Here is a 14,234-nt window from a genome sequence, read left to right on the forward strand (position 1 = left end):
AAAGAGATAATAATAACTGGGCTGCAAACACATTGAGCCCACAGGGGAGATACATTAGTCTATTGTGTCTCTCTGCAGTCATCTCCAGACACTGAATCATCCCACAGTGTGTGAAGCATGATTCATGCCATAGAAAAACATTGTCACCATGTTCAAACAGACAGCTTCATACGGTACCTTTCCAGACTCACACCTATCTGATCATTTGGTACCACATCAAGTTCTGCTGTTTTGTTTCAGTTTAAAAAAGAACACCTCCTGCACCTCAGCCTGCCCATAGCTCAGGAATACAGCTTCACCTGATTTATCAGAATGATGGACATCAGTGTCTCAAAACAAACGTCCACTCATATAACAGTGATGTGACAATCACGCTTAGCTCTCTGATGATATGAAATGATGAGATGATTAGATGATATGTGTTGTCATCAGTGACTGACAGCTGATTGGCACTATAACAAACCTTCTGTCAGTGATGGAAAGTAGTTATTACTTTTAAATGTATTACTAACTATGTCTTTGAGATACTTGTTTTTTAATTGAGTATGTTCAGTTTGTATTACATTATTATTCTAATTTACAGCTTGTACTTTTTACTATACTTTGCAGATATCAAACTTTACACATCATTACTGTATGCACAAATCACATTATCAGTTTACAAATGTTTGGTTTTGGACTAAAGTACTAAACTGTACTAAACACAACATTAAAAAGCTGGCTTGTTAATATATCAGTGATAATAATCCATTACTAAAATGGAACAGTCTAAAATTTAACACATATTCTTTTAGTTTTGCAACATTTTGGATGCCCAGCTTTATTAAAAGAAGAAAGAATATTCGGTCAAAATCCTAATTACGTAACACAATATTGAGGAGTTAACTACAGTGAGTGGATTGAATAGCCTGTGTGCTCGGGTCGCGCAGCCCGGGGTGAAAGTTATTGTAGTGAAAAGAGGAGGGAGGAGACGGGCAGAGAGGCACAGCCGCTGAGAGCAAAGCGGCCGCTGCTGTCGGAGACACTTCAGGAGTTCACAATGGGGTCCGGAACCGCGTCCCGGTGTTGGGATCTGTTTGTTGTTTTGTCTCTGCTGCCGCCGTTTATCGACGCCAACCGGGCTGTCACAGACACACCGGAGCTCCAGAGGTCCACCATCACCGGTAAACACACTGCGATGCGCGAGTCAGGTGGCCACGAGGGACAGGAGCCTCCTCTGGTCTAGAGAGACCTCGTGCAGAATGAAGAACAAGCACACATGTTGACTGCTAAATAGAAGTTAGACATGTTTCCGTGATGTCATTTAATTATAGCAAGTTAGTGTAAGATAATACGATTTTATAAGTGTTATAAGTGGAAGTTGTTGTCTTGTGTCTGCAATCAAGTGGCAATCCTTTAAGCTGTGGACTCAAGTGGGCATTCGTAGCTGTCCAGATCCATCTGGCAAAGCACCAGCGGCTCAACTTCTCTGTCCCTGTCTGTTGTGTTACAGCAGTCTGGCATCAGCTTAACAATTACCGTTTTGATGGCATGTTGCCAAACGCAAAGCGAAATTATTAACCTATCACTGGGGAGCAGATCTCTACTCTTTAACTTTTTAGTGAAATGTGCTCATATGTGATATGGGATTTGTTCTGCATGCTTCCAATATAGCAACGTTTTGAAGTAATACTTTACTTTATCCGCTTTCGTAGTACTTTAGTAGTATATAAACATATATTACACGGTTTAACATACAACATAACTACATTATAATGTAGTTATAAGCAGATAAGGGACATTTAAGTGTCTATTAATCTACAGTATTTTCAACAGTTATGACTTCTCCTATAGACACATATATAATTACATTTGTGTTATATTGACATTCTTTATCTTTTTATGCTGCAGGGTTTATACTGTATTTATTCTGTAGGTCTAAGCATCCTAGATTTGAGGGATTTTATGGCATTTGACATCTCTTTTAAGGGAGGCTTGTTTACTCAGTAGGTGGCACAATTTATAAAAATATTGTTTGGAGTTTTGTTTTAATTTTTGTGGGTTCAACTCAACTGACCCATTCCGTTGCCATGGTGACGGCAGGAGGGTCGTAATAACGAAATCAGCGTTTCTGTTTACTTCCAGGGCTCGGGATGAAGGAGCACTCGCAGATTGTTGCCCAGCACAATAGACTGCGCAGCCGGGTCGAACCCTTGGCAGCTAACATGCAAAAAATGGTTTGTGGCATATTGTCTGTTTCTTGTGTGTGTGCGTGCCTGTGTGTGCCTGTGTGTGTGTGTGTGTGTGTGTGTGTGTGTGTGTGTGTGTGTGTGTGTGTGTGTGTGTGTGTGATATCTACAGTGTGAAATAGTGTTAGTGCATCATTTGCTGTGCTCTGCTGCAGGCTGAATGATAGTGTGGACATTCAGAATAAACCCAAAATCAATTAGTTGTGCGTATAGTCTTTGAGTGTTATGATACCAATTCATCTATTTTTTTCTACCAGAATAAGAATATACATCGGCAACATTATACATGTGTTAGTCTCCTAATTATCAACACACATAGTTAAAATACTGTTTTAGAGTTATAAAAACAGTTTGAGGATCATGGTGAGGTGTGGCTGAATGTGCAGCAATTCCTAATATTAATATTTTACTTTGTTTTTTAATCCCACTTTCTGTAAAACACCCAAGCTACAGTAAATCTTCTCCTGATCTTACTCCATCTATTGCTTCGCCATACAGTCCTTATCTACACAACTGTCTCGTCTGCATGTGATAATCACTGCAAGGTAAAGATGGATTATGAAAGTCACAATGCATCAGATATCTTCTGGGCCTAATATGAGATTTGTGCCAGGGCAAACTGTCACTTTGTCATAGATTATATCCTCAAAGCCACCCTACAGACTGAGCTCCCTTTCTTCGACTGCTCTTCAGCCTCGGAGAACTGTTCTCAACTGATAAGGCAGTAATGAGAAAAAGAGGATGTGGATATTCATTCTGCAATCACAACTGTGGTATTACAGGTAATTTCCCAGTGAAAACCCTCAGAGGACGCTTTACGGAGCTGAAGAGCCATATTAAAGTACCTTTACTGATAAACGTTAAAAGGCTCAAGGCTTGGGCTGTGTTTGTGAATATCAGAATTAGCTTTTTTTCACAGAGGAGTTAACCAGTAAGCATTGTGGTGAGATTGTGTTGATGTGATTATAATATAGACCTTTTGGCTTTGCTTTCAGGGTGAGATAAAATACCAATATTCAAGAAATGAGTGATGCTCCTCCCTTTCTGTAGGTTTTCTTCGAGCTCTTGAGGAAGTATTATGAGGTCATACATTCACTCTCAGACATAAATGAAAGTTCAGCATTGAGATGCAAATCATGACCTGTTTGTGAGATTGTATTGTATTAACCGTGCTCAGATCTTCTCAAACTCCAACACTTCCATTTTAATGCTCTTGGGGTGGCAAAAACAGATCTGCAGATCTTTGCAGAGAAATATCAAGTTTATTGATTTAGCTAATTTGGTATAGTGCAGTTGTTCATGGCACCACAAAGTAGGCAAAAGAGAAACTCACATATTTTCGAGTGAGACGTTCAAATCCCACAGTGGATATAACATGACATGCCTTGAAATGAAATGTCTTACGTGAAATATTGCCCGGTGACCTCTGGTGGCATCAAAGTGTGAGCCGAGGACTTTGCCTGGCAGACATCAGAGAGCAGAGTGAACAATGAACTCAAGGGGGCTCCGCCTTTCTAAGCCACACTCATACTTCTGAATTATATCCTCCAGACGCTGTCTAGCCCCAACCAAAAGTTGTTGGACAGAATGTACCACTTTCTACCAAGGTACCTGTATGGTTTTGATGGTGGTGAACTATTACTAACAAGATGAGAGCTGGCGGGATTGAGGAGGAAAGTGTGATGGAAAAATGAGCAGCATCAGTTAAACAGGGATTTTTTTTTCACAGTACTCTGATATTTACTGGTGATCATACACATGTTACAAAAAGTCCTACATCTCTCACCAACGAGTAGCCGGCCCATAGCTCAGGAATACAGCTTCAAGTAGGTTTACCACTGCATATACCAAATCACATGCAGAACTTATTCACATGTTGTGTCTGTATTATATAAGTGATAACAACCCTCCATCAAAGTGCCATTAAGATTGACTAAAGAAAATGTCAAAGTAACAGCTGGGATTAGGTATGGTAATTACTGTATTTCCAATTGTAATCCCTTACAATACTAGGTACTGAACACATTTCTGATTCATTTACCCTGATAAAGCCATTATTTACAATTTAAACCATTAATATAGGATGTTTTATTATTAGAAAATACTACCCAAGAGTTTAGAACGTACCAGTCTTCTTAAGAGGAATAGATGCAGTAATGAAGAAATGATAAACAATAAATATCAGTTCATTCAACTTCACTCAAATGTGTCACTTTGTTAATTTGTTATAATTTTCCATATTGAATCTGTAACTTTCCACATGGGGTTGCCTTTCTTATAGTGAGAGTATCTGAATGTGACGTTTGTTCTCTCACTTCTGTGGCATAGTGAGTGATTGTGGTACATTTGTGTGGAAACCAGTTGTTTATTTGAATCAGCCACTACAAATCTTGGAGAATGTGTGACTTAGTGAAGTGTTTATATGTAGCACACAATGAGTGTCACTGCCGATCAGTTTGTTGGCCCTGGACTGGCAGCTTGCTCACGGTGTCTCCCTGCCGGTTGCCAACTGTACTCTAAGGCTGGCTCCGACCCCTGAAAGGGATTAGACGGGATAAGAAAATCACTCATGCACTATTGGGAATGACCTTCATGCCAAATAGTTTTTTCTTTCTTCCAATTTTAATCAGTATCTACAAAGTACAATATGACCTTCATTTCAGATTTAAGGTGCAGCTCCAAATCCAACAGACCCCAGTAACACATTTTCATATTTAGATGAGTTGATTATGAGCATTTCCTGCTGTTAATAATTGATGTAATTGCTAATTAATTCTCCATTTGAATAGATAATGTATTATTCATTATTTATGTGGAATTAAACAGCTTCCGAATGCCTTTATTAAAGTCCTAGAAATGTTGCGAGGGTTTCTGTACATGAGGCAGTAGGCAGATGACCTGTGACAATTATTGATTGTCAAATCTGACAGACGTTTACGTGATATATATATAATCTGAAGGTTTGTTGGAACCCAACACATAAAACAAGTTTTACTGTAAATGTTAAAAGTGAAAGATGTGTTTTATTATTTTTCATTACAGGAGTGGAATGAGAAGTTGGCCTTACTTGCAAAGAAGAGGGCAGCATCGTGTCACACAGACCCCCCTCCTCCACACGCCTCATCGTTCAGCCATGTTGGGTGGAACACACGTCTCTCTGCTGATGATGTCACCTCATTTTCTGACGCCATTCACTCTTGGTTTGAGGAGGGGAAAGATTTTCTCTACATGAGTAGGCAATGTAGGGCGAATGCCACCTGTCAACACTATACACAGGTATAAACAAGCAGATAAAAACTCTACCTATGTTTGTGTGGATTCCTACTTTTACAGTACAAAATATAAGTGCTGATGTAGTGTCTACATCTTCTGTTGTTGTGTAGTTGGTGTGGGCCACTTCAAGTAACGTGGGCTGTGCCAGCCAGCTGTGTCTGAGGGAAGGAGATATATCGGAGATGTTTGTCTGTGCATATTACCCTGGGTAACAATTACAGTTTTCCCCCCAAAAATATAATTGAAGAATTCATCTGAGAACAGCAAAGTTTAATTTCAAACATTAATTCATACTTTTAAAATTAATACTCAGTTATAGACTAAATAAATACTGTTTTATTGGCAATCCAGCTCACAAATCTGTATTCTGTTGAAAACATAAATACTTCAGATAATGTAAAAGAATATGATCATTATAAAATAATGTTCCTGTCCCATGTGGACATTTTGAACATTAATATGGTTCCAACACCCCCCCCCCCCCCCCCCCCCCACCCCCCCCCCCCCCACCCCTTTACGCTACTCTAGATCTTGTGTGATTGTGTGTCTCTTAGTATATGTGTTCTGCAGTATGTATTTGTGTTGCTTCAGGGGTAACTGGGAGGTGAATGGTCAGCTGGTGACGCCCTATAAGACGGGGCTGTACTGCTCTCTCTGCACCTCTGTTATGTCTGGCTGCTTTAGACTCTGGGACCATGGAGGTGGATTATGTGGTAAAACAATTTATATGTACACACACACACACACACACACACACACACACACATATATATATATATATAAAGTTATGTATTTGTTATAAACATGAATGGTTTTCATGAAGACACATTAGGATTAAACATGACACAGACATGCACGTCATGCTCGCTGTATTTTTAAAGGATCGATACAGTACTACCAGTACCACTAATGTACAGTAGTTTGTCCATTGTGCTCCTCAGGGTCATTTATGCACACCTATCAATAATATGTTTAGCGATTGTTAGCAATCCATATTAAATGTAATTAAACCAAGATGGCAGATGCACAAATGTAGTAGCTTATGAAATCTGTTATCATGCCAGTTATTTTCAATTCAGGTTCGCCATTCACAAAGTATCTTGTGTATTCCATCCTGGTTATATCACTTTAACTAGAATCAGAGTTCTGCTGATTTTGGCAAAAATGATTTCCAGGTGTTCATTTTGCATTGTTTGTGTGTGCACTTATGTGTGCTTGTGTTGGTGTGCATGCACATCTGTTATCAGAAATTCCACGGAATCCGTGTAGAATGAGCTGCGGTCAACACGGCCATCTTAACATCTCATCCTGCAAGTGCATGTGTGACCCAGGCTTCACCGGACGCTTCTGCCAGGGTACTAGTCATCCACATCAAGCGTAGCAGTATGGATATAGAAAACATATTGACATCAGGCCTCGTCAAATTGGTCTGTTTTCTTTATTGTTCAAAGTAGAGAGGCATGTTTCACTGTACCAAGTGTCTGTTTTTCAGTCCTGTGCAGTGTGCAGTGTTTACACGGTCGGTTCAAAGAAGAAGAATGCTCTTGTTTGTGTGATGTTGGCTATGGTGGTGCTGAGTGTGCAGGTAAGCGCAGTATACTTCTTTGTGCTTTTATATACCTCAACAATTTGCACACTGAGACACAGATTGGTTTCATAATCAAAACATGCACAGAAACACACATACTGAGGATATTCATATATTCTAGCTAAAAAGGCAACACAATTATTTTCCGTAACTTTATTTGGTTTCTTGAACACAAATCTGCAAAACTGTAATGGCTAAAAAGATAAGAACATATTTAAGTCTGTTCATTGAGCTTGAGCCATTATGGATGGTATGAATCATTATTGTTCACTTTTGTCCCAACAGAGAAAGTGCAGTTTCCGTTCCACAGCTGTGATGTGATGATAGATGGTGATTGCTTCACGGTGTCTTCAGATACTGACACCTACTATGGAGCAAGGAGTCACTGTCAGGTGAGAGACAGGTGTGTGTTGCCCACTGAGAGAGTGAGACAAGCTCTACAGTCATACTATGTCATGGAAATCTACATATGTCATTCAACTTTCAGGGTGGCTTTGTCTTTTGTTTACACCACCAGGAACGACGAGGTATTCTAGTACCGATCCACAATCAGAAGGTTCAGGACATCCTGGCGTTTTACCTCAGCCAGCTGGAGACGAGCAACGAGGTCACCAACACAGACTTTGAGACACGAAACTTCTGGATTGGTAGTCCTTCTTCAGAAGATATTTAGGATATGATATTGTTTTCGAACACCAAACAGCATTAGGTGGTAGACTGCTGCCATTTTGAACCGATGTTCTGCCAGGTGGAGGTTGTGGAGATGCTGCCATGATAAAACAGCAATGGTTTTGCTCCACAGGTTTGACATATAAGCCTCTGAGAGACTCATTTCGCTGGGACACAGGAGAGAGCCCTAGATTCAGCAGCTTTGCCTTTGGGCAACCTGACAACCAAGGGTAAGAGACACATTTACTAACAGACAAAAGCTCCGGCGGAGTACATCATACACAGACGGCCAAGTGCAATGGAGATAAACAAAAAGCAGATAAAATTAACGCTAGAAAATTACTTTTTTGGCCTGGGATTCACGCTTATTTCAATCTGCTGATGTGTCTGCCAAGGATCCACAATATGTATAATTTAGTACTGCAAGATATTTCTGTAGTTTGGTCTTTCATTTGTTTTCGTCTCTGAAATCAAATCTAGCTTGAATAGCATTTAATATTAAAAGATCCACTCAGGTTGACTATTTGGCCACATTTGTAAATCTGTGTGTTTGCTTTGTGAGTTACTGTAGTAAAAACTACAACATCATCTGCTTCATCAGAAATCCAAACAAACAAAACTGAAAAAGTGTGAAAAAGTATAACATTTTTCCCCTTTACAATGACAATTTCTAATCAACAGCTAAAAAAGACGAGTCACTTTCTCATCTCTCTCTGTCTAGCTTTGGAAACTGTGTGGAGCTGCAGGCATCAAGCGCCTTTAACTGGAACGACCAGCGATGTAAAACGCAGAACCGATACATTTGCCTTCATGGTAAGGCTCCATCTGGGTAAGGGTGAAAGAAAGTGTTGAGGGATGAAGGTAGAGTTCTTTTTTGTACACATTACCATCCATATGGTGGACCTGCCTGCTGGGACGCAGTATTGCAAACCACTGAGTCATTGTGTCACTTGGGCAGTAATAGCAATTTAGAATTGTTAAGACTTGACATTGTTGTCACACTTTAGACACAACGTGCCCCCCCCCCCCCCCACGTTGTGCAGAGGGCCAACATAGCCAGTAGTCAGTGAAAAAAAGTGTCAGTGTAAACAGTGAGTAAGTAAGTAAGTAAGTTGGGGGCTGTGCAAAAGGCTAACATAGCCAGTAAACATTGTTCCTAGTGAACTGTCTGTCAACTGAGGTTTTCTAGTGAGGTACCTTTGATTGACAGATTGTATTTATTGTACAGTTGTATGGCTTTGGGGATGAATTATTTACACAGTCTATCAGTTCTGCATGGCAGCGAGCGCAGTCTCCAGCTGATCAGACTCTTATGTCGAGTGATGGTACCGTGGATGGCTTTCATTGTCCATGATGGTGAGCAGTTTGGTGAGGGTCCTTTTGTCGGCGACTGAAGTGATGCACTCCAGTTCAGCACCAACCACAGAGCCAACATTCTTCACCAGCCTATCCAGTCGCCCTGCATCCTTCTTCTTAGTGCTTCCTCCTCAGCACACCACCGCGTAGAAGAGGACGCTGGCGATGACAGACTGGTAAAACATCCCGAGGAGTTTGCTGCAGACGTTGAATGACCGCAGCCTCCTCAGAAAGTACAGCCGGCTCTGCCCTTTCTTGTAGATTGCGTCCGTGTTGGCAGACCAGTCCAGTTTATTGTCCAGAATTACCCCAAGGTACTTGTATGTGCCTACCACCTCCACATTGACCCCCCTCAATGGAGACTGGTAGCATAGTGGGTTTAGACCTGCGGAAATCCACCACCATTTCCTTGGTCTTAGCAGTGTTGAGTTGTAAGTGGTTGTGTTTGCACCATTGAACAAAGTCCTCCACCAGACTCTCAACAGACCACAGTGTCGGACAGGCAGTCCTTCAGTCTGACAAACTGTGGCCGCCCTGTCAGATAGTTGGTAATCCATGATACGAGGTGATCGTCCACGCCCATCTGCAGGAGCTTGTCTCCCAGTCTGAGGGGTTGGATGGTGTTAAAAGCCCTGGAGAAATCGAAGAACATGATTCTCACAGCACTTTTCCCCTTGTCCAAGTGAGTATACGTCCTATGCAGCAGGTATGTGATTGCATCGTCCACTCCTACCTTCTCCTGGTATGCGAACTGTAGTGGGTCCAGTACGTGTCGTACCTGAAGTCTGAGTATGTGCAGTAGCAGTCTCTCCATGGTTTTCATTATGTGTGACGTGAGGGCTACCGGTTGTGAACCCGGCCTTCGCCCAATGTCAGCTGGGATTGGCTCCAGCGCCCAGCAACCCTAAATAGGATAAGCGGTTTGGATAATGGAATGGAATGACACCCAAAAAATGAAAGTGAAGACGAGAAAACTAAAAACAAGAGCTAAAAGTGTAAGCTGCAGACTTGGTGGTCGGTTCAGGCTTTCACATTACATATTCAGAATCCGCTTTCATGGCCATTCCTGACTGTCCGTTATATTCCGCTCATGTTTGGTGGCCGATCCAAAGCACACAATTATTATTGCGGTGTAGAATTGTAAGTTGAACTTCATGAGCTGCAGCAGGAAGTATATCCTCTGCTTTGCCTTGTTCCTTATGGTTTCAATGTTGGAAGTCATCTTCAGGTCTTTGGGGATGATGTATCCCAGAAACTTAAATGCTTCCAAAGCAGACATTGAAGTCCACTGTCGGCCCCGCCGTTTTAAGAGCGTTCAGCTCCAGTTTGTTCTGACTACACAGAACCTTTCAACCTGCCATCTGTATGCAGACTCATTCCTTGCTCTGTCAGGAAGTTTGTGATCCACTGACAGACGGAAGCAGGGACAGTGAGCTGGGTGAGTTTGGTGAGTAGGATGATTGGCATGAGGGTGTTGAGTGTCAGTCTGAAGTCGTGGTGTTGCAGGATGTATTGCATTGACTGCATCATTGTCCGCTAGGCAAACTGCTGGGGGTCCAGCAGGGGTCTTGCGATGTCCTTTAGGTGGGTCAATACCAGTATCTAAAAGGACTTCATGACTGGCGACGGGCCTGTAGTCATATACACCTGTGATGGAGGGATTCTTGTGGAGCGTTTAAAGCATAAGGGGACTTCACACAGCTCCAGTGATCTGTTGAAGATCTGTGTGAAGAATCATTTGGAGACATTGATTTGATTCAGTGTTTATTGTAAAAAATATCACTTAAAGGAGTTTTACAACTTTTTGTATTCGTTTGGAAAGACGCACCTGCTGTTCTCTTCTGTCTTCAGATCATTATTTGTGGCTAATAATCACAGCAGGGTGACATCTAACATGTTAATCCAGTGTGTCCATTAATGATATGAACACAACATTGAAATGTGTGATCCTGCCGACACATTTAAACAAGGCACTCAGTCTAAATCAATGGCACTCAGTGCTCGCCATCCAGAGCCTGTGAGCAATCAATATACATCAGGCCCTCAAAGGCCTGCAGTGTTTAGACACACACATACCACTTACATTGATCGTAAGGAATGAGAGGGTGGCAGATGTTTACTTTTGCCCACTTGAGTGCGTCTTTGTAAGTGGTTGCTGTGTAATCTGGTATTGATCACCCAGAGCTGAATGAGTGATCTGCTCTGAATGTGGTCAACTTTGACAATACAACCTTTTTACAACCTGCTTTTTGACGACCTCCTAATGTCTCTCTCTGTGTAGTTTGTGTTAGCGTAGAACCAGACTAGCAGATCATGATCAAGAGGGGCTTAATTGGTCAAATTATATATCAGTGCTAATTAAACTGCAAACTTTAGTGGTCATTAACAAAGCTAAACATAACTGAATATTCTTTGATCAATAATTGTCCTGCCCTTCCTCTAGAAATAAAAGCACTTTTTCTTTGAAGCAATGAGTGAAATGCATAAATCCAGCTGATTATAAGCCCTCCACCCCATCAGAGTGATTTCCAGCCTTCAGTGCAGTGTTGAGTTAATTGGTGATAAAATGATAAGTGGATATCACACAGCCTGAAGCAGACACTAAGCTGTGTTTCTCCAGAGCACTGTCTGTGTGTGTGTGTGTGTGTGTGTGTGTGTGTGTGTGTGTGTGTGTGTGTGTGTGTGTGTGTGTGTGTCTGTCTATGTGTGTATGTGTACATTTGCATATGCATTTAAAGAGTCTCAGTCTTTGTTTTAGATTAATAGTTTCCTCCCAGTCTCATTTATGTATAAATTGCATTGCTCACATCTATGTGTGTCTGTCTGTCTGTGTCAAACACTGTCTGTGTTTGTGTGCATCTCACAGCTGCAAAGCGCATTGCCCAATGGGAGGACGGCAGTTGACTTGGATTTCTCGAAAGGGGTGAAACTAACGGTGCAGAACGTGTTAAATGTCAGTTGGGACAATGGCCATGTTTTTTTCAATCATTGTACACAGATCAATGTAGTGTAGATGTACTGTATATATTGTACATGTTTGAGTGTCAAATTGTGTATCATTGAATGGTTGAATGTTAATGTTAGAAAATGAATTATGTCATTCTTTGCATATGTCCTCTGAGTGAGTGACTTCAGTTGAAATAAAAAAGGCTGTTGTATTGTTTCCAGCCACTGGCTGCATTTGACCTCGAAATCAATCTGGTCTGGCAGTTCTTTTAATGCTGCTCAGTGAAATGAGGAGAAAGAAAAGAGAATAACTCTCACAGTTATGACCGTGGGCCACGTTGAATCCACGTCATTTTAGAGAAAAGTGGAGACAGGGCAAATAGCATACACTAAAATACACTAAAGCAAAGAACGAGATAATTAAAGCTCAAATTTCCTGTAAGTTCTGGATACGTAAACAAAACATTCTCTAAATTTAGATTTTGTTGCAGTTTTTATCAGACTTTTTCTTGGGGAGCAGCTACATTTAAAATCTAAACAGTGACATCATCTGACTCATCTTATGTCACTGTTTAAAGTTCAAATATAGCTCCTCCCCACACCTCACAAACCTCATGGACACGGACATGGACATATATACATATATATATATATATATATGCATATAGCATGCTTACGTACTTAACTACAACAGCAATGATATTACCCTGATGTTAACATTTAGCCTTGGCTAAATTCAGAAACTTACTTCTACTCAAGTAGAATGATCTTCAGTTCCTCTCATAATGATCTCACTCATAAAAATATGAATTTGAATTTTTTTTAAATCAGAAATGATTTGAATTGCATTTTAAAGATAGAGAATGCATGAGTATATGACAAGTGACAGGAGTTGGTTGGTTGGGGGAGTATGTGATTTTCTTCTTGAAGCTGTGAGTTGTTAAGTGACCTGAGCCAGCTGTCATACCAGTATCGTTGATAGAGCAGATGGGCACCAGAGACGAAGAACATAGCCATCCAGCGAGCACAATACAGTAAGAGTGCTTCACTTTTAAAGTGGCCAGATATTTTCTTTCTGATCCCCAACAAGATGATAATGAGAGGTTTAAAACAAAGTTTGATTTAAATGTTTGAGTTGGGAAAGAACTCAAAAGGTCTTTAAATGAATTACAGAAAATCCTGTGAAGCAAGGGTTATTGTGTTCACGAGTAAAACAATCCCGGGAAGAGAAAAAACTAACTGACCAAGCTTCCAAAAAAGGATTAAAGAAAATGTAGTGTTGGCCTACTGGGATTAAAATCCTGGTACTATCATCTTGAAAAACCTTGCAGGGGAAATGTTATTTGCTGAAAGATCGATTCAGCACCTTGGACAGCGAAGGTTTCTGTAACATTAGGGCCTCTATCAAGGTTATGACTATCCACACCAAACAATGAAATGAGCGCTATGTATCAGGTATGTTGAGGATGCCTTCAGTCTCGGGTTAAATCTGAACCTGAAGGGAGGCGTTATATTCACTTGACCTCTGTTGTATCACGTCGAACAACAAACCTCAAGGTGCTTAATGTGTTTCTGTTGCTGATTTGCCCAAAGCACCAACACTGTGACTCAGCAGACAGGAACAAAACTGAATCTGTCTGCATGTAGAGGTCACACGTTACTTTACTCCAGAAAAGAGAGGAGAGGCGATGTAATGACTGAAGAACAATGTTGAGTTTGAAAGCAAATGATTGGATTTCCAATTTAGGAGAATCTGCTGTCTAGTTATACGAGTAAAAAAGGCAAGGACAAAGCCAGATGATATGTAACTGGTTCCTGCCTACATCTATCACATTGAGGGTCCCATCTCTTGATTAACCATTGCTCGTCTGACTTTAGTCCAATATATGAGATGCATACATTTGAGCTGAGTGAGACTTCCTCCCACTACTAATTCTTAAACCTCAACCTCAATATGCACATAAATGGAAGAAGTGCAGTGAAAAGCATTCACATATTAAAATATTTTAAAGGATCTTTGAATTTACAATATTTACAAGCATTAGAAACACAATTTCCGATCCACAACATTTTTCTTGATAAGCTTAGTCTACAATATTTTATTTAGACAATCCTCTCAAATCCTATTTATTAGTGGACATATAAAGTATATACATCACACAGTTGTTTAGTTT

General features: G+C 40.7%; 1 protein-coding gene across 1 annotated transcript; it reads left to right on the forward strand.

The window, feature by feature from the left end:
• The first annotated feature begins 1,039 nt into the window (after positions 1 to 1,039).
• Positions 1,040 to 12,018, forward strand: LOC117751599 (C-type lectin domain family 18 member A-like). The gene is made up of 12 exons (XM_034563533.1): positions 1,040 to 1,163; positions 2,125 to 2,216; positions 5,271 to 5,504; positions 5,612 to 5,709; positions 6,093 to 6,214; positions 6,749 to 6,856; positions 6,994 to 7,086; positions 7,375 to 7,481; positions 7,607 to 7,736; positions 7,892 to 7,988; positions 8,480 to 8,571; positions 11,981 to 12,018. The coding sequence occupies exons 1-12, from the start codon at positions 1,040 to 1,042 to the stop codon at positions 12,016 to 12,018; spliced, it is 1,335 nt and encodes a 444-aa protein (XP_034419424.1).
• Positions 12,019 to 14,234: the final 2,216 nt, after the last annotated feature.

The sequence above is a fragment of the Cyclopterus lumpus genome, chromosome 3 (assembly GCF_009769545.1).
Source record: "Cyclopterus lumpus isolate fCycLum1 chromosome 3, fCycLum1.pri, whole genome shotgun sequence".
NCBI classification, from domain to species: Eukaryota; Metazoa; Chordata; class Actinopteri; order Perciformes; family Cyclopteridae; genus Cyclopterus; species Cyclopterus lumpus.

Excerpts from the sequence above, each read along its gene's own strand:
- LOC117751599 (XM_034563533.1), top strand. The coding sequence starts at position 1,040 with ATGGGGTCCGGAACCGCGTCCCGGTGTTGGGATCTGTTTGTTGTTTTG. Across the intron at positions 5,710-6,092 it reads GTCTGTGCATATTACCCTGG|GGGTAACTGGGAGGTGAATG; the intron begins GTAACAATTACA and ends GTGTTGCTTCAG. Across the intron at positions 6,857-6,993 it reads CACCGGACGCTTCTGCCAGG|TCCTGTGCAGTGTGCAGTGT; the intron begins GTACTAGTCATC and ends TCTGTTTTTCAG.